This window comes from Scardinius erythrophthalmus (genome assembly GCF_964197995.2).
Source record: "Scardinius erythrophthalmus genome assembly, chromosome: 7".
Taxonomy (NCBI): Eukaryota; Metazoa; Chordata; class Actinopteri; order Cypriniformes; family Leuciscidae; genus Scardinius; species Scardinius erythrophthalmus.
Genome location: NC_138227.1, coordinates 17,158,776 through 17,181,761, shown reverse-complemented (window position 1 = coordinate 17,181,761; position 22,986 = coordinate 17,158,776). Strand labels below are relative to the sequence as shown.

The window sequence follows — 22,986 nt, the reverse complement described above, 5'->3', positions numbered from 1 at the left end:
CCAGGTCACTTTAATACTCTGGATATGACTTGACTCTTACTTTCAGTGTAAGTTTAGGAATTTTTTTGGCCATTTTATTGACTGCAGCCAAAAATGTAAAGGTGCGATCACATTAGAGAATTTTGTGGCAAAATTTAGTTGTCTATTGTCAATAGTGTAGCGGATATACGAGCCAGCTTTCTGTTGGATAGCATGGCAAATCCATGTGACTTACTTGAACTAGTTTGAAATCTACATGGGGAAATCTTTCGCCCTCATACAAAATTGATCGCACCTCACTGCTGGCAAAATAGACTTTCAATAAAACTTGGCTGTCTGTGCAATAGAAAGGCGAAATTTAATTTATTTTACATGAAATCAAGCGTAGCGTCAGTTCTGGCAGGTCACGTTAGTCAAACTCGCATCAGCTGACTCTCAGCTGATCCACGTCTAACTGATGATACGACGCCTATCACTGTATACATATATAAGCTCGTCAGTATTATCAACAGCTATCGTGTTTCTCAGGAGTAAATTCCCTCTTTTTTTGTGTTGCCTGCCTTAGCAAACACGCTAATAGCCTCAATAACTACTTGGGTCATGTGCAATGTAGCAAATCATGTTTTTGCTTCACTGTTCTCCTCTTGTTAAAACTTGGATTCAAGGTCAAGGAAACTTTTCTTAAACAAAAACTGCAAGTTTCACCCAAAGTGCTCCAGTAAAACGCTCTGACCTGCTAGCTTTGGGATACTGATGTTTGCGGACAGACCAGGTTCCTGGAGAGATTGGACATCTGAATAAAACAAGAGAGAACATCATGTCGCGATCTGAAATGAGGATTCCGGTAACATCTCTAACTTAAGACAACCTCACCCTGGCTGCGGTTTAGATGTGTTTTTTCCTGGCTTTTCTGAGTGTAAGATGGGTTTGACAGAGAAAGAGAGGGCACCGTGGCATTCTGTTCACTCGCAGACGGAGTCTTCATTTGATCTTTAAGGGATTGAGTCGAGACACCTGGCGTAGCCGGAGACACAAACACAGCGGTGAAATTCTACAGTAGTGACAACCAGAATCTTACTGTTTATTCTGTGTATTCAAATATACCTTTCATAACAGACACAGATTCGGTCCATGCTCTGGAAGCGCTTTCCCGGCCAAACGTCCGTTTCCCTTTTGAGATAGGTTTCACAACTGAGACAAAAACATGATTAACGTTTCTATAATAAGGCATAAATGAGGATATTGTACCAGAGCTCTGTTGTGGCTGTGTGCTGGTAGACTGGCCAAGTGCTTTGCTTTCCTCCAACAGCTGAATAAGTCGTTCAAGCCGAGGAAGGATTTTCTGCTGAGTCATGGCTATTACTTTCAGAGGGTTCCTGACACCCTTGGGCTTCAGCACACCAAAATCTTTAAACCAGAATGTGCCAGACACCAAAGACTGGAGGAAGAGAATCAATTTAGTATACTGTCAAGGGAAAATATGGAATTAAGTCTCTCAAAGCATTGTCGCTGTTTGGATTTAAATAGGCCAATGCTTAAATGAGCAAACAAGTCTATGATTGGATCATTATTGCAGTGATTATTATGTTTCTAGGATGTTGTATGTTTGGCAACAGTTCTTCTAACCCTAATTGATGGAGTTTGTTGCTTTTCATTTCTTAAACAACCATGTAGGAAGACACAATGACAATGTCAAGATTAATCAGGCTCAAATTGTGAACGAATGGTTGACAGGAAGCAGGAATAATCATTTTCACACATGAATCGGTACCTCTGAGTTCATTGAAACAAATTCAAAAATTCATTGAAAGTCTTTGGGATGTGCTGGAGTGGACTTTACAGAGTGCTGGACTCTTGCATTGTCAGTACAAGACCTTGAACAAAAATGGATGCAACTCTTGATGGAAATAACATTACAAAATTTATTTCTATCAAGAGGTGCATCCATTTTTGGTCAATATCTTTCTTTCTTCCAAACCATTCTTTCACAATTTGAGCCAGATGAATATTTACATTGTCATCCTGGAATATGGCCATGATGTCTCTTCCTATATGGTGGTTTAAGAAATGAAAAGCAACACACTCAGTTAATTAGGGTTAGGACTGCTGCCAAACATATACATGCTAGAAACATAATAATCACTGCAATAATGATCCAATCATAGACTCTTGCCTATTTAAATCCAAACAGCAACTTTCTTTTGGGCCGGGGCAGTGTATATACAAACAGCTCTAAGGATAAACCAAGGACATCGCTACACAATTATCGGTCAGTGCCACGAGCATGCATTGCACATCTAGCCTCCGGCACATGTTACCTGCGCGGTGTCAGCACGCAGCTGGCAGACCAGACGAGCACTGTGGAGAGACGAAAGCACAGCGTCCAGCTCTGCTTGTCTCTGCATTAATTGCTCCCACAGTTCCTGCTCCCTCAGTTTCTCACCCTGTGATAATCACAAGGCATCGTGTTATATATCCTAGAGCAGACTCCATTAAACTGGAAAATGGACAGTGCAAAACCAGAGTATTGGCAATCACACCAATAGTCACACAAAGGATGTTAAGCTTCCAATGTATTGATCTGCTCATTCAACTGTTTAACAACGTAGTAATGAGCTCAGCAGATTTGAATGTTTCTGTTTGAGGGTGAGAGTTTCAATGTGAAAACAAGCTGACCAGATGCTGCGTTTCCTGTACTGATAGCTGACCCTGATCCGTCCGCAATCTCTCCATGGACACACTCGCATGGTTCAGCACAGCTTTAAGCTCGGTGTGCCAGTAACACTGCTGCTCCCACTCCTCCTCGTCTCCTTTAAGGAAGAGTTCACACAGAGATGAATCCTTTTATGAAACAAAGCTGCTTTATGAAATAAAATTGAGGGCAATATGGTTCTCCAAAAAATTACAGTGACATCTAGCCAACAAAAAGGCAATTTGTAACTTTTTAACATTTTTGCAAACTGGTGGCTTTTTTTATTCTTCTGAAGTCATATGATGGCTTTATGTGAGGAACATTCTAAAAGTTATACTCATTGTTAATTTTCTCTTCCAGTGAGTCATTCACTCGAGAACCGCTGCGAACAGATCACTGAATCAGTGGGTTGAAATCAAAAACCGAATAAGTGAAGGAATCATTATTTTGAACTGATCCTTGTTCAATATTGGGACTGAACAATTTTTTTACAACTGATGAACAAATTAGATTGATTTGCTCAAAAATCAGAGTTCGACTCACTGGTTCAATGATTTGATTCTTGAGTTAACTGCTTACTGGAGGGGAAGATTATCAGTGAATAATTACCTAAATCTGGGTCTGTTCCTCAAACAAATATACTTTATTGTATGACTTCAGAGGACTTGGAATATAGTGCACAGGGAGTTTAGACAACTTTTACATATATTTTGCGGTGGGTGGGGTTGGGGGGGGGGGTTGATTTGAGCAGCCATAGTCACTATGACCTGTCACTGAATGGAAAAGACCTGTGTAAAGAAGATTCTTACAGTTATTACTTTTTTTCCACTTAAGCAAGACAGACATATTAGGGCAACATGAAGGTGAGTAAATAAAAACAGAACTGTCATTGTTGAGTGAATCTCTTTAACGCAGATTTTAAGTAAGTTGTCAAAAGCAGTCTGTTATTTGTCTATATATTATACACTAGGCCTAATTTTCAAAAGTTTGGGGTTATTACGTTTTTTTTTTTTTTTAAAGCAATTATGCTTTAAATTTTGCATTGATATTTTGACATTGACACAGTAAATACATTTATAATGTTTTATAAAAATATATATTTCTATTTCAAATAAATGAACTATTTATCCATAAAACCTGAATTTTTTTCCCACAATTTCCACAAAAAACTGAAGCACAACTGTTAAGTACTAAGACATGTTTATTAGACACAATATTATTTATAAAACACAATATTAGTGTTTTAATTAGTGTAAATACAGCCTTGGTGAGCTTAAGAGACTTCTTAAAAAAAATTAAACTTAAAAAAGACACTTACCGACCAAGAATCATGAATGCTATTTTTTAAATCTTTAAAGCGTGACCGTTGCATGCGCTCACAGTGGGAGTATGAGTGTGAGGACTGACCTCCTGTGAGAGCATGTAACACATGGGCTGGTAGAAGCAGAGATAACTCTGAGTTCTGGAGAGCTTTTCTCTGGGCCTCACACTGAGCGCTTTCCTGAACCTCAGCGGCAGTCTCCCTTAGCTTTTCCCTTAGCTGCCTGTCGGTGTCCATCCAGTCTATCTGTTTCACACACACACACGGACATGCGCATTTAGGATGCAAGGATGGTGGAAATGCTTTCTATCACTCTGACACTCACAGAAATAAAAACAGACACTTGGTCAAAAGACTTGCATTTTAAATAGGCCACAGAGTGCAGTGCCATCTCTGTGGAGTCAACTCACACAGTCAGGCTCATGTATGGACGTGGATAGATAGCGTTTAACGGCTCTGTCAAAATCTCCCACCATCTCTTCTTCCTTCAGTGTCTGTTCACGCCAGTAATTGCCCCGTGCGCTGCTCTCCTTCTGGAGGGTTTCCACCTGAGGCAAACAAATACATTTTGCAAACATGTAAACATCCCCAAGCCAAATGAGCTTTTATGTGGCTGTGATGTGATTTAGTTTGACTTCGCTCACCATTACACTGTCTGGGTTTTCTACTAAAGTCAGAATCTGGGACACAGTTACAGGAATCACAGTCCGCTTCCAAACATCCAGACTGGCCCCAACAACTGGAGCCAGCACCCCTGTCACTGGATCCACCGTCTGCGATCCAAAACGTATGGGAACCAGCCCTGAGAGTCGTAATAGGTTAACACCTAGAGATTAATGTAACAGGATTTGGACATTCCTAGTAACCTCCATTACCTTTTCCATCTGCATCCTCCATGGTTCCTGCCAGAGGCACCATGCAGCCTGATACCCAGTCCAACTGAGCTCCGAGAACTGGGACATGCAAACCCGAGCCTCCGGGGTCAGGATACTCCAACCCGGGTAGAGCTGGCAAGGACAGCTCAATGCCAGGCAGCTTGATCTCGCCTAGAAGAGCACAAGCAGAAAGGAGGCAAAGTTAAACAATTTGAAAAAACACAGTAGAATTTCTGTTGTAAATGTTAAGCATACAAATAAAAAAATAAAAATTATATATATAAAAAAATTATGCAAAAAATATTTTATAAAAATAAATAAAATGCAAAAATAATAAAAAGTTTAAATTAAAGGTTCAGCTTTTCTATCACAGTAATAAATTACATTGTAAATTATATTAAAATACAAAAACAGTTATCTATTTTACTGTATGTTTGATCAAATAATTTCTGCCTTGATATTTCTTGAGTAAGAGACTTTTGAATGGTAGTGCATCTCATAATATTAATAACAGTTCTTTACATAACCTGAAGTTAACACCACTGTAATCATAAAAGATCATTCTGAAAGCTCTCGCACTGTTTGAATGAGATCCCATCCCATATTAGATGACCTTTCACTAAGCTCTGCCCCCTTGGTTAAGAATGAACTGGAGATGTCTGTGAACAGCATGGTTTTCAGTAAAATTTGCACATAAAGTGGTAAAAATGGATTGGATATTATCATTACATGGACTGGAATAAATTGTGACATAGCAAAGTGTTTTATTTACCATTTTACTTTAAAGAAATTGTTCAGTTACGCAGTAACTTGATTTAAAACTCCAAAGACTGCAACTCAGAATGAAGGAAAACACTTCAGCACACACTCACAGTCAACAGATAAGAAAAAAAATTGAGATTAAAACAGATTGCATTAGTATAAAGGAAGTTACAAATATTTCTAATATTTCTAACATCTTGGTTCTGTGAACTCTGTGAAGTTACTTTGGGCATAACATTTTTGGATAATTTCCACTAAATTGTGTTTAACACTACCCAAATACACAGATCCTCCACAAACAAAGAAAAGAGTAAACCCTAGTCTGAGATACAGACAATTTGGTTATCTACAACTGTTTTTTAATGTTTTTAAGGAGGGGCTCAGCGCAGGGTAAATCGATCATGATTTTACAAAAGTATCAACAGTAACCATTTGGCAGAATGGAAAATTTTTGTACTGACCTAACCTTTATATTATTATACAGATTTTGTACAGATCTTTTGTAGTAAACAGCTCTTACCCACCCACACTACCACCATTCTCCGCCACACCCCAGGCCTGTTCCTGTACGGCTTCCAGACGACTCAGCATCTGCAACATACAATGTTGGCTGCTTTTCCAGGCCTGTTCCAGCTCAGATGTTCCTGCCGAGAGTCTATCGAGGTCACCTTGTAGATCTGCGGCTGTTGAGCTCCACTCATCACAGCAACCTTGCATGAGCTCTGCCACTCGCAAGCAGGCGCCCAGAGCCTGGCTGTCCAACAGAGCCTGGAAACCCCCAGCATGAGGCACCACCTTCCCTCCTCGCACGCTGCCTCCACCAACCCGCACCATCCGGCCGCTCAAGGGCTCGATGAAGGACTCGCAAAGGAGAAGCCCCCCAACTGGAAGTACAGCCCCTGAACAGACACAATCATCAATCAGGCTGTTTGAACGTGCTGAGATTCTTTCAACATACAGAAAACGGACCTGTGTGGGGATCAAGACTGACCCCCGTGATGAGCACCAGGTTGCCTGTACGTGGGTCCAGCATGGGAGAGCCAATCTGAATGGGCAGCCGCATGCGTGAGATGGGACACATGTGCACGCCACCCAAAGGATAAACCAGTCCTGTTTGTGGATGGATGGTGACTGCCAGAATAGGCACCAGAACACCAGTGTCATAGTCACACATGGGTCCTCCAAGCACCAGCCTTTGGCCTGAACGAAGCCCCCGTAGTTTGGAAGCAGCATGGATTTCAGCATGGCGGGATGGAGGGTAAGGAATGAAAGGCAGCAGGGGTGATTCCCATTTCCCCACCTCACCTAAGAAGAGAAAACCATTGCAGGTGCCTCACCGTAAACTTGATTTAGCAAAAAGCAGTTAAAAACGTTTTAATCAGATTACTGTAAATGTTAAACTTACAACAACAAAACAATAATATAATAAATAATGAATAAAAATGTGAAAATAAAAAGTAAAAAAAAGTATAACTAATAAACATAACACCTAATGAATAAAATATTTTAAATTTTATATTTATAATACTTCCTTACAATTTTTCTTCATTGCCATCACAACATAACACCTAAAATGACCATAAAAATGACGAGAACAATTCTACGGCTTAAATAGCCTAATATACGTTTTATTTAAAAATAAATAAATAAATGCAAGTACTTTTGTAAAATAATAAGCATCACATTTTTACTTTTATGTCCCCTTGTATTTACATTCAAGTGCCTCACTGTCACCTGGTTTCTTTAAAGTAAACAAGTCTGATATTTTGGGGTGTAATCAAGTGCTGCTGACTGATCTTAACTTGTACTGAACACAGAATATTTATTTAAACATAAATAAGCATATTAAGGGACTCACCCACACAAGCATCGGCTGTAAAGACAAGGGTGGAGGAAGCAGGATCAAAGCCCACATTTCCCGCCACAGGCAGTAGTTTGCCGGTCTGGGGGTGCAGGAAGAAGTCTGGGGGCACTGGCATGCTGTGCCCACTGGCCAATAACATATGGGCATTAGAGTTGGGTTGAATGAGGCCTGTGAGGGGGTCTACATGAACGGCATCACAAGCCCTAACAGATCCGTCAGAAGCTGTGGAGGGTAAAGGAGTGCAATCTTTCTGTGTTTCCACAGCCTTAAATCAATCAGTCAAGCCACACACATGCCAAGTTGAGCCTCAGGGCATATTTGTCAGGATTTGACCTGCAGCCAAACGAGTGCTATGTTGTAAAATACTTCCACCTAGTGGTGTAGCTGACTATTTTCTGTTAAAATTCCACTAGGGGGTGTGATTGCACAGTCACTGACTGAAAGCATTCTCACCATATACAATAACATTAGGTCTGAATTATATGGTTAATATCTGTAAATTCTCACACAAATGTTTTTAATAGTTCTAACCAATGGCGTCTTCCCTACTGAGGACCGATCCAGTGGCAGGGCATAACAGCTGTGCTCCAGTGCCTTCTTTAAGCACAACCCAGGCTCCCAGCCTTTGGCTCTCCACTGATACCATCTCAGTCATCTCATCAGCCAGCACAGCTACCCGCTCCAGAACACTGCAATGCACAACATAAACCCAAGGAAACTGATGAAGAAAAATTTTAAGTAATATAAGTATTATTTATAATATTGTATACACACACACACACACACACACATTCTTGTACATCTATCTTTATGAGGACATTCATTGACACAATGCAATCTCTAGCCGCTTACCCTAAACTTACCCATCACAGCTAAGTGCCTACCCCGAACCCTGACCCTAACCTATCCTTAACCTAATTATAACCTAATCCCAAAAACCAAGTCTTGACCCTCAAACAGGCCTTTAAAGGGGTCTCAAAAAATGAGGACCGGCCAAAATGTCCTCACTTTACTCTCTTTGTCCTCACTCCAATTGTCTAAAACTCAAACTGGTACTCACAACGATAGCACAAGTACACACACACGCACACACACACGCACACACACACGCACACACACACACACACACACACACACACACACACATAAATACTATAGTACTAAAACTATTGTAACATATATAAGCTACCAAAAAATAAATGTAAATACCATAAAGATATGCTATTGTATACCATATGCAATACTATACTATAATATTTTTTGCAAAAACTAAGGTTAAGGAATGCCAAAACACAGGGATGAGAGGATTTGGGCTTTGAAGTGTCCATGTGATATGTACTGTGAAAACAGAAGGAGGTGCTGAGGGAATTGAAGGGTTTTGCAGAGGCTGGGTATCCAGAGGCAAGAAGTCAGACAAACCCTGGTTTTGTGGTGGCCTGGCAGTGTCATGCAGTTCATGGATTCAAGGACACCTTGTTGCTGTCTCTGATGCTTATGTTATCTGATGTGCCTCATGAGTTCAACACTGAGGTCATAGACATGAACTGAGGCTATAATGTCTAGTTTCCAGTCCTCTCTATCTTCAATGAAACCTACTTTCTTTTAACTCTCTTCATATCATGATAACGTATAAATCTTACTACAGTCAGGCATATCGGATATAGAGAGCACATTCTAAAATACAGGTCCATTGTCATCACAGTAGTCACTGGACAATCAATCCTAAAGATCAGATCTGAAAAACGATCACAATTGTGTGCAGAAAGTACAAAGCTTTAAGCTTCTCTTTCGCTTTGATTATAGATCTGGAAATGTGATAAGAGGGCTGGGACGAGGATGAGACGAAGGGATTCTCCACCATTTATTATGGGGAAATGTTGTTTTTAAGAAACCATTTTACTGTAAGTGCTACAGTGTGCCCTACTGTATGTGAATAGCCCTCTACCTAAGCTGTCTGAAAACAATTAGATAATACCAATTTGGGTCAACCAATTACAAAGCAATACAAGCTAAATTTTGTTCAGTCTGTGGTGTAGAAAGGTCACATTGGCAATTAAAGAAAAAAACACTTAAGGAAACATGGTCAGGTCAAAGTGTCTGATAATTTTTGGTCCCAAATTTTTGGTCCCAAATAGTGCACCCACTAGTAAAAAAATATCAAAAATTATATGTGGTGTCTGAATAATTTTTGGTTTGACTGTATATTTGATCAAAAATACAGTCAACATTTTAATATTGTAAAATATTTCTATTTAAAATAATTGTTCTTTTTGAATATATTGTAAAATGCAATTTATTCCTGTGATGGCAAAGCTACATTTTCAGCAGCCACTTCAGTCACATGACCCTACAGAATTTGGTGCTCAAAAATATTTCTTATTATTATCAATGTTAAAACCAGTTGTGCTGCTTAATATTTTTGTGGAAATCGTGATACATTTTAAATGTTTGAGTAGAAAGATCAAGAGAACATTTATTTGTTATAGAAATCTTTTGATCAATTTTACAAATTCTTGCTCAAAAGTATTAATATCTTACTGATCCCAAACTTTTGGACGGTAGTATATGCCATTTAGTGTGATTATCTAATCATTGGGCCTATATTTTAATCAACTGAAAAGCATTTATGAACCACATTTTTGTTTGAAGAGGGAGCACAGATAAAAACAGACAGATACATATCTGCCTCTCCATGACATACTGTTGCTTGATGTGTTTATCCCAGAGCGAGGTCTGACCCTCAGCCAGCAGTCTAAGAAGCCTGGCGCTCTCCCTCATTCGCGCTCTGAAGCTCTTCTGCATGGCCTGCTGCGCTCTCATCTCCACCCGCAGGATCTGCAGCTGACTGTCCAGTAGCTGTGTCAACTGATTCCCCAGCGCTCTTCGTCGCAGCATCTCCTGCTCCACCTGTCTCTCCAAACCTTCGGTTTTCCCTCCAAACATCCTCCAGCCAGGGTGGAGCTCTCTCAACTTCCCCAGCACCCCCTGGTAGAGCTGCTTCACCTAGACAGGGTGCACGTTTCCTTCAATGAAACAAGCTTACAAAGGAACGCTATACTTACAACTCATTTTACAACTCAAGCCACAAACTTTTCGCCCCAGGGAGGTAACAATTCACTTCTGTATCATAGTCTCATACGGAACAGTGAAACAAGAGAGACTGTTAATTGCAACCGAGCATCTCAGTGATGCTATTCAAAATATGTTATAAATATGTCTGAACTTTACGAGGGTGATATTTGAAGCTCTGAAGATGGGAATTAAGACTTGTTCCCATGGAGTCTCACCTCTCCTCTGAGCTGTCCGAGGCGTACTGTGACAGACACGCTGTGCTTGAGCAGGATGTCGTAGAAGGTGCTGGAACTGAAGGCTTCGAGATCCACTTGCTCTTCATAGTCCCAGAACTCATTTGACACCAGAGCCACCGCTGTGGACAATGCGGGCACAATCTGTGGGAATTCTAACTCTGGACGGAGCTGATATAATACCATAGGAAAGCCAAATGTGTCACGCACAATAAGTCTCTTGACAATTATTTTGAAAGCAAAGAGTAATCTTTGGTAACTGTGTTTGATGCTGTCTAGTACTTTTAGTGTTTGTCAAACAGAGATATAGTTCTGCCAAAACAGCAGGGATATCCTAAAAACTTGCACCACATCAGGGTAAAGTCAGTCAGTTTAATAATAAAGTCAGTGAGTCAGTTTACTACTGCAGTCACAAATGTAGCCTGATAGCATGGTTAGCATGGTCTTAAGCCGATAAAGAATCTTGTCAATGGATGTTCAAATGCTACTTGGAGCAAACAAAAGAGCTTTTGACGTCTTGGGGTAATTGTTTTCTCCTTTATTGTGAAACATATGGGGATTCCTTGTTCAATGGAATGTTCCATGTTCAAAAATCAATGTCATGTTTGTTCATTTTCTAACATGGAATTTAAATGGAATCTATAGGACTTGCATTAATAAAACATTTCCTTTTTTCTGGTTGTTGGGCACCCATTACAAATGTCTTTTTTTAATTTCTAAATTTCAAATACAACAATTGTATATTTTATAATATAACATTCATATAAATGTGTTATTATCTGCTTCCAAATTGCATGTTTGTACTTGGGGTAAAATTTAAATATAAAAATTTAAGTAGAATGCATCTAATAATAATAATAAATATTTTTTATCTAATCAGAAAATTTCAAATCTATCTTCATTTTTTTAAGAAATTAACACTTTTATTCAGTAAGGATGCATTATATTGATCAAAATTGCCTTGGTGAGCATGAGACTTCTTTCAAAACATTTTTTTACTTTATGTAAAATGAACAATAACCTAGAGTACAGTTCATTGTTAGTTCCTCATTGTAGTTAGCAATGTTTGTTAGATTATGTGAAGTCTGTAGTCTTTCAACTCATAATATCATATTGGCTGTGCATGAGGCATTATGGACAAGGATCCTGGGATGTACAGGCTCAGAGGTGATGGAGGTGACTATTTGTGTGAGAATGTGGCATGCATAGCCCCTGGTGGTACTTAAAAAAGGTTTACTTGTGTCTATAGTAGGTTACCTCTCTGCACTGAATCCTCTGTCAACCCCACCTGCAGGTTTCGGTGTGTTTTTTTCACAGCCACCACCCTGGAGCCCTTCGATGAATAGTCATCCATGTTGTACCTGAGCTGCAGATGACGGTACCTGGCCTGTGCTGGCAGTTTCTCAGGCCAGCCGTACTCCCTGAACAGAATCTGTGAGGACACAGTGCCCAGTCACTTCAATAAGTCAGGCTTTGTTAACCCCAAAGTTTTTGTTTAAGCCTCCCTTATCACTTACCAATATTGTCACGCACAAGCACAAGACTACCACAGCTCCAGCTAAAAGCCCACCGATCATCGGCCAATCGGGGCGGAGCAACAGTTGGCGCCTCTGCGCGATGCCCATGCGAGTCAAATGATGTGGGTCAGATGGGAAGAAGGTTCCAGTGTCATAACATTCTCCACCTGCAGGCACTACCCTCACATACTGAAAGGACCAGACAACAACATCTACCAATAAATAGACATGGAGGTTGATTTATTTTATTACAACCAGGTCTTAACTTTTTTGCCCACCAGCTACTGTGGCTAGTGTTTTTCCAAAGTTACTAACCATTTTCACTGGCCACAATTTTAGCATCGATACTATGAGGGAAAAACTGCCATATAGATATTTTTAATATTATCTCATTATTTGGAAGCAGGTATATTAGGGTGCTGTCACTTTAAGACCCGACACAGGGATAATTGTACTGTTACACATCCGTTTTCTTTCTCAGCATAAATGACTGGGTTTACATGAATACTCACTAAGACCAGCCTTTTGACATTATTTGTGTGTGTTTGACTGTTTAAGCGCTGAGGCAGCTCTATGTGCACGCACTTTGGGTGTGAGCATAAAATCTGCGGGAATAAGTAAAATTATGCGCAATACGTGCAACCCTGCGCCGAAATTCAGTAACTTTGAAAGTAGCCCAAGTTAATTGTGATACTAAAATTCACTCGTAGCATTCAAAACAATTGATGTCAGGTTTTAGCCTTTTCTTTTTAAAGTTATTTAGAGTGAATAGTATAGAATTATAATATTGGATATTTAGTGGTTATCGGCCACAACATAAAAACAGATCACAATACCATGTGCCTATGTTGGTTGCTGCTGAGTTTGAAGGCATACACCCCAGGCTCATGCAGACTTATGGAGAAAAGGGAGTGGGCAGATCTTGCCAGTTCTTGGTCCTGTGCCAGTAATCTGAAGGGTCCCCAGTCAAACGCAGCATTAGTGTTGTACAAGCTGTCCCTGTGAAAAAAGCAGGATTCCCTCTGTGACAATCTGGGATGGTGAAAATGAATGGGCAGCACATGAATCACATATCAGCATGTACTTACACATCATACTGAGGGTAGTGCTGCTGGGTCACAGTAAAGAGAAGAATATCCCCAGGATGTAGACATGCTGTTGGGTTCAAGACTCCTCCAGGCTGCATGTCGGATGTACCGAACGCTGATGATTTACTGGACCAGTGAGAGTCCCAATCTTCCTCTTTGTCTTTGATGTTTCCTAACATAACAAATCTCATTAGATGTCCAATATGGTATCTGGAATATACATATTGATGTATTAGATACCTCTGTCTGTATCTAGGGGCTCAAAATGGCTGTTGGTTTCCTTGCTGTGGGCCAGAATCAACCTCCGGACCTCGACGGGGACAGCATTGAGCAGACCAAAGAAGCCCATCTCTGCACAACAGCAAACAAACAGCAGGCTGCTGATAAACCGCGGACACGAAACCCTCTGTACTTCCTGCCCATATCTCTGGCCACTCACCCCCTGTTTGCACAGTGTACACAGGCCTAGAGAAATTGAGCGGCACGTTGCATTCCAAGCTCCCACGGGAGTCCCAGTGCTTCAAGACGGTCTCCAGCATGCCTCCCGACATGCTCACCTTTTAAGAAAACACAAGGATAGTTTAATGGCAAATAGGTCAGAGTGTTATCTTACCGCTGTTTGTGCGGTGCTCTCACTTGTGTATTTAGGGCTGTATTACACTCTCAATGTCATGTGCAAGTCCCTCACATTGTGTACTGTGTTAAAGTTATCCAGTCATACCGTGTTTCCTACCTTTTTTGCTGTCAGTCATCCTATGGATTATGATACTTGAATGAATAAAAATACTAGATCAACTCTATGCTTGTTGTTGAGGATTTGTACAGTCATATTATACTGTTACAGTACTTTTGATGTTCCATTGTGTTACTCTTTATAAAAAATAATCTATATATTTTTATTTATTTTTCTTAGTAATAATTATTACATTTATATTTTAAATTATGTTACTTAATTATTGTTACTTTTTATGAGAAGCAATGTATTAAGTTACTTTTTGTGCTACTTTTTTTGTTTTTGTTGCATACGTTTATACCCCGACACAGCATTGTTATTGTAAAAGTCACCATGAAATAAAAATGAGAAATTCTTAATTTTTACAGAATGTGTATTATAAATGATTTATCAATGCACAACATTATTGTTTTAAAAATTAATCTGAATTCATAATCTTTTATCAAAAGCGTTAACCTCCCCTCCCCCTCGAAGCGGTGCTCTCTTCATGACGCATTGGCAGAGAGTGGGACTAAATATTTTCCACAACTAACTGCAAACTGGCATTCAGATCTGCCTCTATTTAGTTAGCAACGTCAAACTTTCTACAATCCAATCAAATCCTAAAGGACGAAATCAAGTCCTGCCCTACATTTGTTCTTGTTCCAGAAGCTGTTTAACTTGGATAAGCATCACAATAAATTAAATTATTAAAAATCGTGTACATTTGAAATAAAACTGAAATAATATGTAAATATTAGATGAAAAATTAACTGGATAAAAACTAAGTACTTAAAAAAAAGTACTAAAATTACTAAAACTAAAATGGAAAAAAAGCTAAATAAAAATATTTAAAAAAAACCCACTAAAAATAATAAAAGATGCATATCTTTTATATATATAAAAAATGAATAAATACAATAATTGTATATAAAATAAAACTAAAATAACACTGCACATTTTGCATAAAATTATACATAGAAATATAAACTTTTTATGCACCAAATCTGTTTTATACTGAAAAAAACAATTACATTAAACAACCAATCACACTGGAACAACAACAAAAAAAAAACACACAGAAAACAATTTTACTTTGCTGTATTTTTTTTAAACATAAAACTCCTACAATGCGTACTGTAAATGCATGCACCTTAAATATACCCATATTTTAACATGAAAAAGGGAGAGGTTTTCAGTTGTATTTGTCAGTAAATAAAGATATTATGGTGAAAATTTAACAAGTAGGCTAACATGCGTTTTTTTTTTTTTTTTTTTTTGCATATTGCTTGTAATGTGTTAAGGCCCGTTCCCACCAAGAATGATAACTCTAAAGATAACTAACGATAACTAGCATCCACAACAGCGGACGATATCATTCTGTTTATTTATGCGTGCGCTGCAGTTTTGTCGTCTGTCACTTTAAATGCACAAGTTCGTTACAGCAGGATGGATTCTGATTGGTTCAGCTGGAAAAAATTATTCTGAAAGTGATTCCAACAATATTGTTTCTCTGTGCGAAATCCTAGTTGTGTTGTGGACTCTGATATTCTTTTATATTTATAATGATTTTTAGAACTATATCTTTATCATTCTAGTTGGTGTGAACAGGCCTTTACCCCCAAGACTAGACACTACTCTCATGTTTTGGGCCTCCTTACTAACATCAAATCACGATGTAGATGACCTGACCTGTTGATTCGACTCGGTGTAGAGCAGGTAAAGGCTTCCAGTGCAAACCAGCTGCAGAACTGGACTCGGGGTGTTCCGGCACCAGCCCAAACACTCAACTCTGTCTGACTCAGGCCTGGACAGACCTCTGCACACACAGAGACCCAGGGAGCCATCGTAGCCCTCGTACAACTCAGTAGATGGACACGCCTGCAAGCAGGTACAACATATGACCTACTGATCAACGGGGTCATTGGGCTGCAAGAGTCCAAGGGTAAGTCACATGTCACGTTCAGTGTGAGGCCCCTTATGTGCATAGTAAGAGTTCATGGAGAAAGGTATTTTACTTTAGAGGCAACTGGTCAACCATTCAACACTAAGAAAGCATCTCATATTGGATGTCCTTCATGAGCAAAATAAGCGAGTCGTCACACACCATTCATAACATTTTCACTGCCAATGACCGAATAAGCAAGTATGTCATCATCTTTGTGCAAACAGTATGACTGTAGTACCAATTTCTCAATATTACCTCAGTTTATGTGGACGCTCACCTGCTGGGAGCAATAACGCTTCCATTGCTTGTGGTCTAGACATTCTCCATGCTGGTTACGTGCTCTTCCATCCTTGCAGATCTCATAGACCTTCAACACACAGGCTTCTCCTTTCTGTGTGTATCCCAAACTACAAGGACACTGTCCGTCACTGGCCTACATTCAGGATTGGGAAGATGTCAGCCATTAGAGACAGCAAATCCTGACTCATTTCCCTAGTGGGTAGTAAGTGATGAAAAGATCATTCAGCAGTCAGTGAGAGTGGTAACTAGATTCCCACTGGGCTGAAACATGAGCTTCTGTCAGAGCAGAGGTCTGCAGATTGTTTCCCAACAGGGATGCAATTAGCTAGAAATGCTTGGGAACTTATGTAAACAATGCAATAAGTTCTTACCTGGAAGATTTGACCCTCTCGCAGACAAGTACAGCTGTCCTGTCCAGGCAGAGGCTGCTGTGACCATGGCCCACAAGGCAGGCAACTGCTCATGCCTTCTCTAGGTCCATAGTGATGTGGTGGGCAGCTGATACAGCTGTTTATGGTTGTGGCCCAGAAACTTGGTCCAAATGTTCCTCTGGGACAGGGAACTGGACCCTCATCTCCCTCCGGGCAGTAAAAGCCTTCACAGTGCATAAAAATAGAAGGTTCTCCAACCAATACTCTTGGTTGCTCCAACAACCAAACTCTTACATTTCATATTTAAGGTTTTCTTCAACTATGTACATTGGAGCCAGTGGACTGTTCCTAAAACACATTTTTCACTCTAACTAGTTTAATTTGTCTTCTGACATTGTCTACTGTGATGGAAATGACGTGTAAAATAATTTGAAATAAAATCACTTATTTGTCTTGATTAATTTCATAACTAGTACTGTATCCTAAATAAAAAAAATAATAATAATATTTGTACACTTTTTTTTATAATTTCACATTATTACAGCCTGGTTGGAAATGGCTTACCATAAAAATATTCTGATAAAAGGTGATATTTACCTTGATTTTCTTCATGCAAATCTAATATTTCATCTTGGTGAACAATTAAACAAACTTTTTTAAAAACCCATTTTAGGGGAAAAAAAGCATTTATGGTGGAAATAAAGCCAGAACTGAGGTGGGACATTTTTTTCATCATTTTAAAAATAATTTTAACAATATATATTGAAATGGTTTATGATTATTTCACTATTTTTATGTCATCGTAATTTCAGTAATAATTTTTATAATGCATTTTTACAGTTTAACATTGAAAGATTGCGTTTAGAACAAGGATAAAATATTATTAATAATAATAAACATATACATAAATGGTATTTAAAAAGTAGCCAAAACACGTCGATCAAAGCATGATAAAGAATTTAAGACAGTTAATGTGATGTTCATTAAAATAAATAAATAACCTCTGGCACTAGACACCCACTTGATAAACTTTCACCTCGTCATGTCCCAGAAAAGTGCAAGTTACCTGGTTTGCAGGAAAATCTTTCAGGAAGTCTTAGGTTAATGTTTGATCCATCAGCAAGGCTCAGTCTTAGGGTGAAGAACCAGCAAAGTAGGTAAGGCCAGAAGAGGCAAACCCTGAAAGAGCACATCATTTCATTATGTTGTCCAGGGCTCAGAGACAGCCCGAAGGCATACAGGAAGCTCTTTCCCTGCCATGCTGAATGATTCATGAACCGTCTAGAGATAAAGTATCACACATGCCAATAGGCAGAAAGATGCAACCTGATGCTGCCAGTTTAGATTACAGGCCACAGTGAAACCATGAAACTGATTAATTTTGGCTGTGCTTTAAATGTCTTTCAGCACATCTAAAAAACAATCATTCACAAGTTGCAGGTTTATGAGAAAAATCCAAGTCCTATCAGACAGTTTCTACTAGTGTGCAATTTCTCGAATAGTTTGGCAGGAGAAGTGAACATTGCAGGCACTCTGAATTCAAACAAGCAACGGGTCACTAAAACAACAAACCTTGTTTTTCACATCCCTTGGCTTTATTCCTTTGATGAACCCCATAGGCGAGAAGGCCACGGTCAGCCTAGTAAACCAATTGCTTTATCTGGGTTAAAGTTGAATCTGCAGAATCCAGAGCCTTATATCACTACACAAGGGAATTCTGTGACTTATTTCTATGTCATTTCTGTTGGAAAGCCAAGTAGGACTCAACACAACTGATAAAACTAAGCCAAATTTCATTCAGGTCAGTTCACTGAGTGAACTTCACAGGCAACAAAAGTCCTGGGACAGAGTATCAAGTAGTCCATATCATAATGTGAATACGCTTTTGTATTTAAATAGAGGTATAGCGGTCATACCGAACTTTTCAAAGTAAGAGCTGTCCAAATACCTCTGGTTAGTAGTAAACATATCCCAGTATTGACCTCGAAAATGACGTCAAAATTGGCCTTGGTGTGACATCACAATCACAGTGGCTACTCTGAATCTGCGTTGTTGGAAAAGAGTAGCTTTGAAGAGGCGATCAGCAAAATAGGTTCCTGACGCCCATCGTTATCAAACTGACCCTCCACAACCTCTGATAAGGAACTGCTTTAAATGTGGACTCAGTGGAAGTATTTCTGAATTAACACAAAACACTTACATAAGCTAAAATTGTTACAATCTTTGAACTGGGCAACTGTATAAAATATAATATTATGTAAACAGGTCATAAAATTTTACATTTTAAAAAGCATGAATCTGTACACATTACACACATGCTATAATGACCTCATAATTTTTTATGCTTCAAAATCAATGAACTTGGACCCTGAATTAGGCTACTTGCAGAGTTTGTGTGGACTTTGACCTCATGGTGACTTATATTTTGACATTTCACACACTTTTAGGTCTACGTAAGTATGAACTCAAATGACAAGGTAGTTTTAGAGTTAAAATTGCAAAATGTCTGATAAAAACTAATATACAAATAAATAAAGACATTCGAATTTTTAGTAACTGATACTCAATTCCCAGACACATCCTTTGGCAATATATATATATTTTTTTGCACGTTAACTCTTATCTGTAAGACACCTTGCTATATCGTGTTTCCAAACATGGAGAATTGTCCTGCAATTCCTTCATTAGACCAGGACTGTAACTGTGTCTGTCCGTCTTTAGAGATCTATTCAGTAGTGACGCACTTGTAAAAAGCAAGCGTAGCTAGTCGCTACTACGACTCGCTAGGCTAATTTTCCTGGGGCTCGAGCCACCATAAAATACTGCTGTGGTAAATCCTTGTTTGAGAATAGATTGCCCGAGAAATGTTAATTTTACTACGTGTTGTGTGTTTGCTACTTCGTTGATTTAGACTGTTTACAATTCTGAACTTAAGCGCGAATGAATGAATCACTGAGAGTCGGCTCTATTTTCAATGAATACGGCATTCGAACAGTTCACTCACGAACTGAATCGCTTAAAACCAACAGTATAAAACAAACACAGACAACAAAACAGCGCTGGGAGAACTGGATATTTATCAATGGTCCGGTTAAACAAACAATGTAAAGGGTGCCTTTTCGACGCCAATGGTCGCTAAATTTGTGAATGAATGTAGTAAGTTAGATCCAGTTTTGCAAAGTGTAGAAAGCCTGTTTGTTTATTTTCTGTTTGTTTTGCGGTCAGTGAAGCCTCTATATATATATATATATATATATATATATATATATATATATATATATATATATATATATATATATATATATTATATTAAGTTAAGTTAGGTAACTCAAGTGCCAATAATAGTCAACAAAATGTAAAAATGCTGCTCCCAAAGTCACCAGAATTGAACGATTATATAACATCTATTGTTAAATCATGTTATTGCTCAGACTGCACTGGTGTAAAATCAATAGGGCAAGTTACATGTAGTGCTATGAGATTTGCACAACAACACATTACCCGGAACAAAATAGCACTTTTGGCAACTAAAATGGCACATATTTTTATTGCACAATTCCTTTTGTTTTTCAAATACTCGCTTATTCATGCAGCTGCCAGAAAGTAGGCCATCTAAACTGAAATAATCAAATGTTCAAAGTATCCCGCTATTGGCTTTGTTTATCACTGGCTTTGGCCATGTAGACTCAAAGCAAATCTAAGAGGATCCATTCAGTAAAGTAAAAACAAACAGCACCTTTGTTCGCTTAGTCAGAGATAACGAAGCAAGCACAGGCTGGAGGGCTCATTCTTTGTGACTTATTTCTATGTAATTTCTAGCCAAGTAGGACTCAACAAGACTGATAAAACTAAGCCAAATGTCATGCAGTTCAGGTCACTGAGTGAACTTCACAGGCAACATAAGTCCTGGGACAGAGTATCAAGTATGAAGTCCTTATCGTAATGTTAATATGCGATTTTGAAATTTAAATAGAGGTCATGTATCGAAGTTTTCAACCCTGTTCACTTAAGTAAGAGCTGTCCAAACATCTCTGGTTGTGGTTAGTAGTTAACATATCCCAGTATTGACCTTGAAAATGACGTCAAAATTGGCCTTGGTGTGACATCACAGTGGCTACTCTGAATCTGCGTTGTTGGAAAAGAGTAGCTTTGAAGAGGCGATCAGCAAAATACTTAAGGTTCCTGACGCCCATCGTTATCAAACTGACCCTCCACGTGGTTTCTGTTGACACAGGTGAAAAGCACGAAAACCTCTGATAAGGAACTGCTTTAAATGTGGACTCAGAGGATGAATTTCTCATTTTTTGTCTCCAACAGGTAAGGGCCAGATGTCCACTTGCATAGATTAATTACTTAATGGCGTTTGAGTTGTCCTGTTTAATATATTGATAGCCAATAACATATAAATAAATGTATCTGATTGCATAAATCTTTTTTTTTTTTCAAACAGAGAATAACCTTCATCAGTAAACAAGTAAAGAAAAATGAATCTGCAGTTTGTTACATTGGCTTTGGCCTTTGCTACCACAACAGGTTTGTTGCCTCTCCAATTTCTATTATCAAATTCAATTTAATCTAAAATGGTTATTTTTATGTTTTATTACATTGATCTAATGCAACTATCCTCCTTTTCAGCATTTCCACTCAACGATGAGATCAGTCGAGAAGCATTTAGTTTACAGAGAGACAATCAGGCCACTGACAAGAAAAATGTTGGCAAAGACTCAAAGTAAGTTTACTCTCATAAGATATTTTGTTTACTTTAATTTATTAAAAACAGAATTCATATGCCATATGCCTTGAACACAATTCTTCCATGAAAAATTCATTTTATTTCAGATATTAAAAATGAAAACAAATTATTGCTAATTAATTTTTTTGGGGGGCAGGGACATATAGGCAAAAAGCCTGGTTTAAAATTTTTTAAAGCCTTAATAACATTTTTTATTTCATAGAAAATATAGTTTTCATGTCATGTAACAGACTTACCAAAAACGTAATAATGATATTTATGAATAATTATATAAAAAATGCTTGATGGTTACTTGATGAATACTTGATGGTTATACCACAGAGTTTTTCTTGAATATGTTTTTTTATTTTTATCAACATGAATACAACGAGTTCTTTATCATGGGAGGCTCTTGTAAGTCATTGACCCCTGATCCTGTTTTGCAGTGGTATGTGGAAGAATCATGTGGTGAGCAGTGACCTTTACTCCCAGGACTCTTACAACCCTATGGCAGCTGAACTGAGACGCAAGCTGAGTATGGAGTCTGAGCGGCTGAGGGCTCGTCTAAAGCAGGAGCTTGCGGAGTTGAGGGAGAGACTCTCTCCTTACCCCAGCCACCCAGAACACACCATGGCCAATGTCAAGGAGTTCCTGGCCCCCTTCACCAAGCAGCTCCAGACCGCCCTCCAGTCGAATACACAGGAACTCTGTGAGAAACTCAATCTGAACCTCCAGGAACTGAACCCAGAGGAAGCCACTCTCTACCAGGAGGCAGTGCAGAGGATCACACAAGCTCTGGATGAAAGCCACCAGAAAAGGACAGCAGCCTTTGAGGACTTTAAAACAAAAGCATTTGAGGCGGTAGAGGAGGAAAGAGACAGCAGTGGAAAGGAACTTTGGGAGGAAGTCACTGCCAGGCTGGGACAGGAATTGTGTACCTTCAGTTTAGAGGTACAAGGGAAGGTGGCAGCACTGAAGATAGCTTTGACGAGCCATCTTGCCTCAGCACAGCCTCCAAGGGATGTGATGGCTTCAAAAGTGGATCAGTTCTGCCAGAATTCCTCAGCTCGGAATCAACAGTTTATTTCTAACTTAGACCTACAGATGATCGCTCTCCAAGAAAACCAGAGCCATGGTGAGTCATCTGGTTTCCATCAGACAAACATAGAGTCCATACAGGAGGATTTCTCCACTAGACTCACAGCCCTATTACAAGACATTGTACACACTCTCAATTAAACACACCTCCAGTCCTATCAGAAATACGACTGTAATGTAAATAACAGCTCCTATGTTTGGATTGTACATTGTGACTTGTAACTTTTGTATGACAATATTGTTGTTTGTACAGTTTTCAAAAAGAACCTTATATTATGTACTGCGCAATCCATTGAAGTGAAAGACAGAAAAGAATGCCTTTCTTCATTTTACTAAGGATATGTTGTGTAGTGTGTGGATATACTGTTTCATAAACAGACAAAAGCATGTAAATAAAAAGATTTATACAAATTTGAAATGAA

At 38.9% G+C, this 22,986-nt stretch overlaps 1 protein-coding gene across 1 annotated transcript; it reads left to right on the top strand.

Annotated features, from left to right (window-relative positions):
• Positions 1 to 20,968: 20,968 nt before the first annotated feature.
• Positions 20,969 to 22,981, top strand: LOC308693403 (uncharacterized protein). The gene is made up of 4 exons (XM_081370290.1): positions 20,969 to 21,051; positions 21,185 to 21,267; positions 21,370 to 21,463; positions 21,913 to 22,981. Exons 2-4 carry the CDS (start codon positions 21,219 to 21,221, stop codon positions 22,703 to 22,705), a joined length of 936 nt encoding a protein of 311 aa, XP_081226416.1. The 5' UTR covers positions 20,969 to 21,051; positions 21,185 to 21,218; the 3' UTR covers positions 22,706 to 22,981.
• The last annotated feature ends 5 nt before the right edge of the window (positions 22,982 to 22,986 follow it).

Excerpts from the sequence above, each read along its gene's own strand:
- LOC308693403 (XM_081370290.1), top strand. The coding sequence starts at position 21,219 with ATGAATCTGCAGTTTGTTACATTGGCTTTGGCCTTTGCTACCACAACA. Across the intron at positions 21,268-21,369 it reads GGCCTTTGCTACCACAACAG|CATTTCCACTCAACGATGAG; the intron begins GTTTGTTGCCTC and ends CCTCCTTTTCAG. Across the intron at positions 21,464-21,912 it reads AATGTTGGCAAAGACTCAAA|TGGTATGTGGAAGAATCATG; the intron begins GTAAGTTTACTC and ends CCTGTTTTGCAG.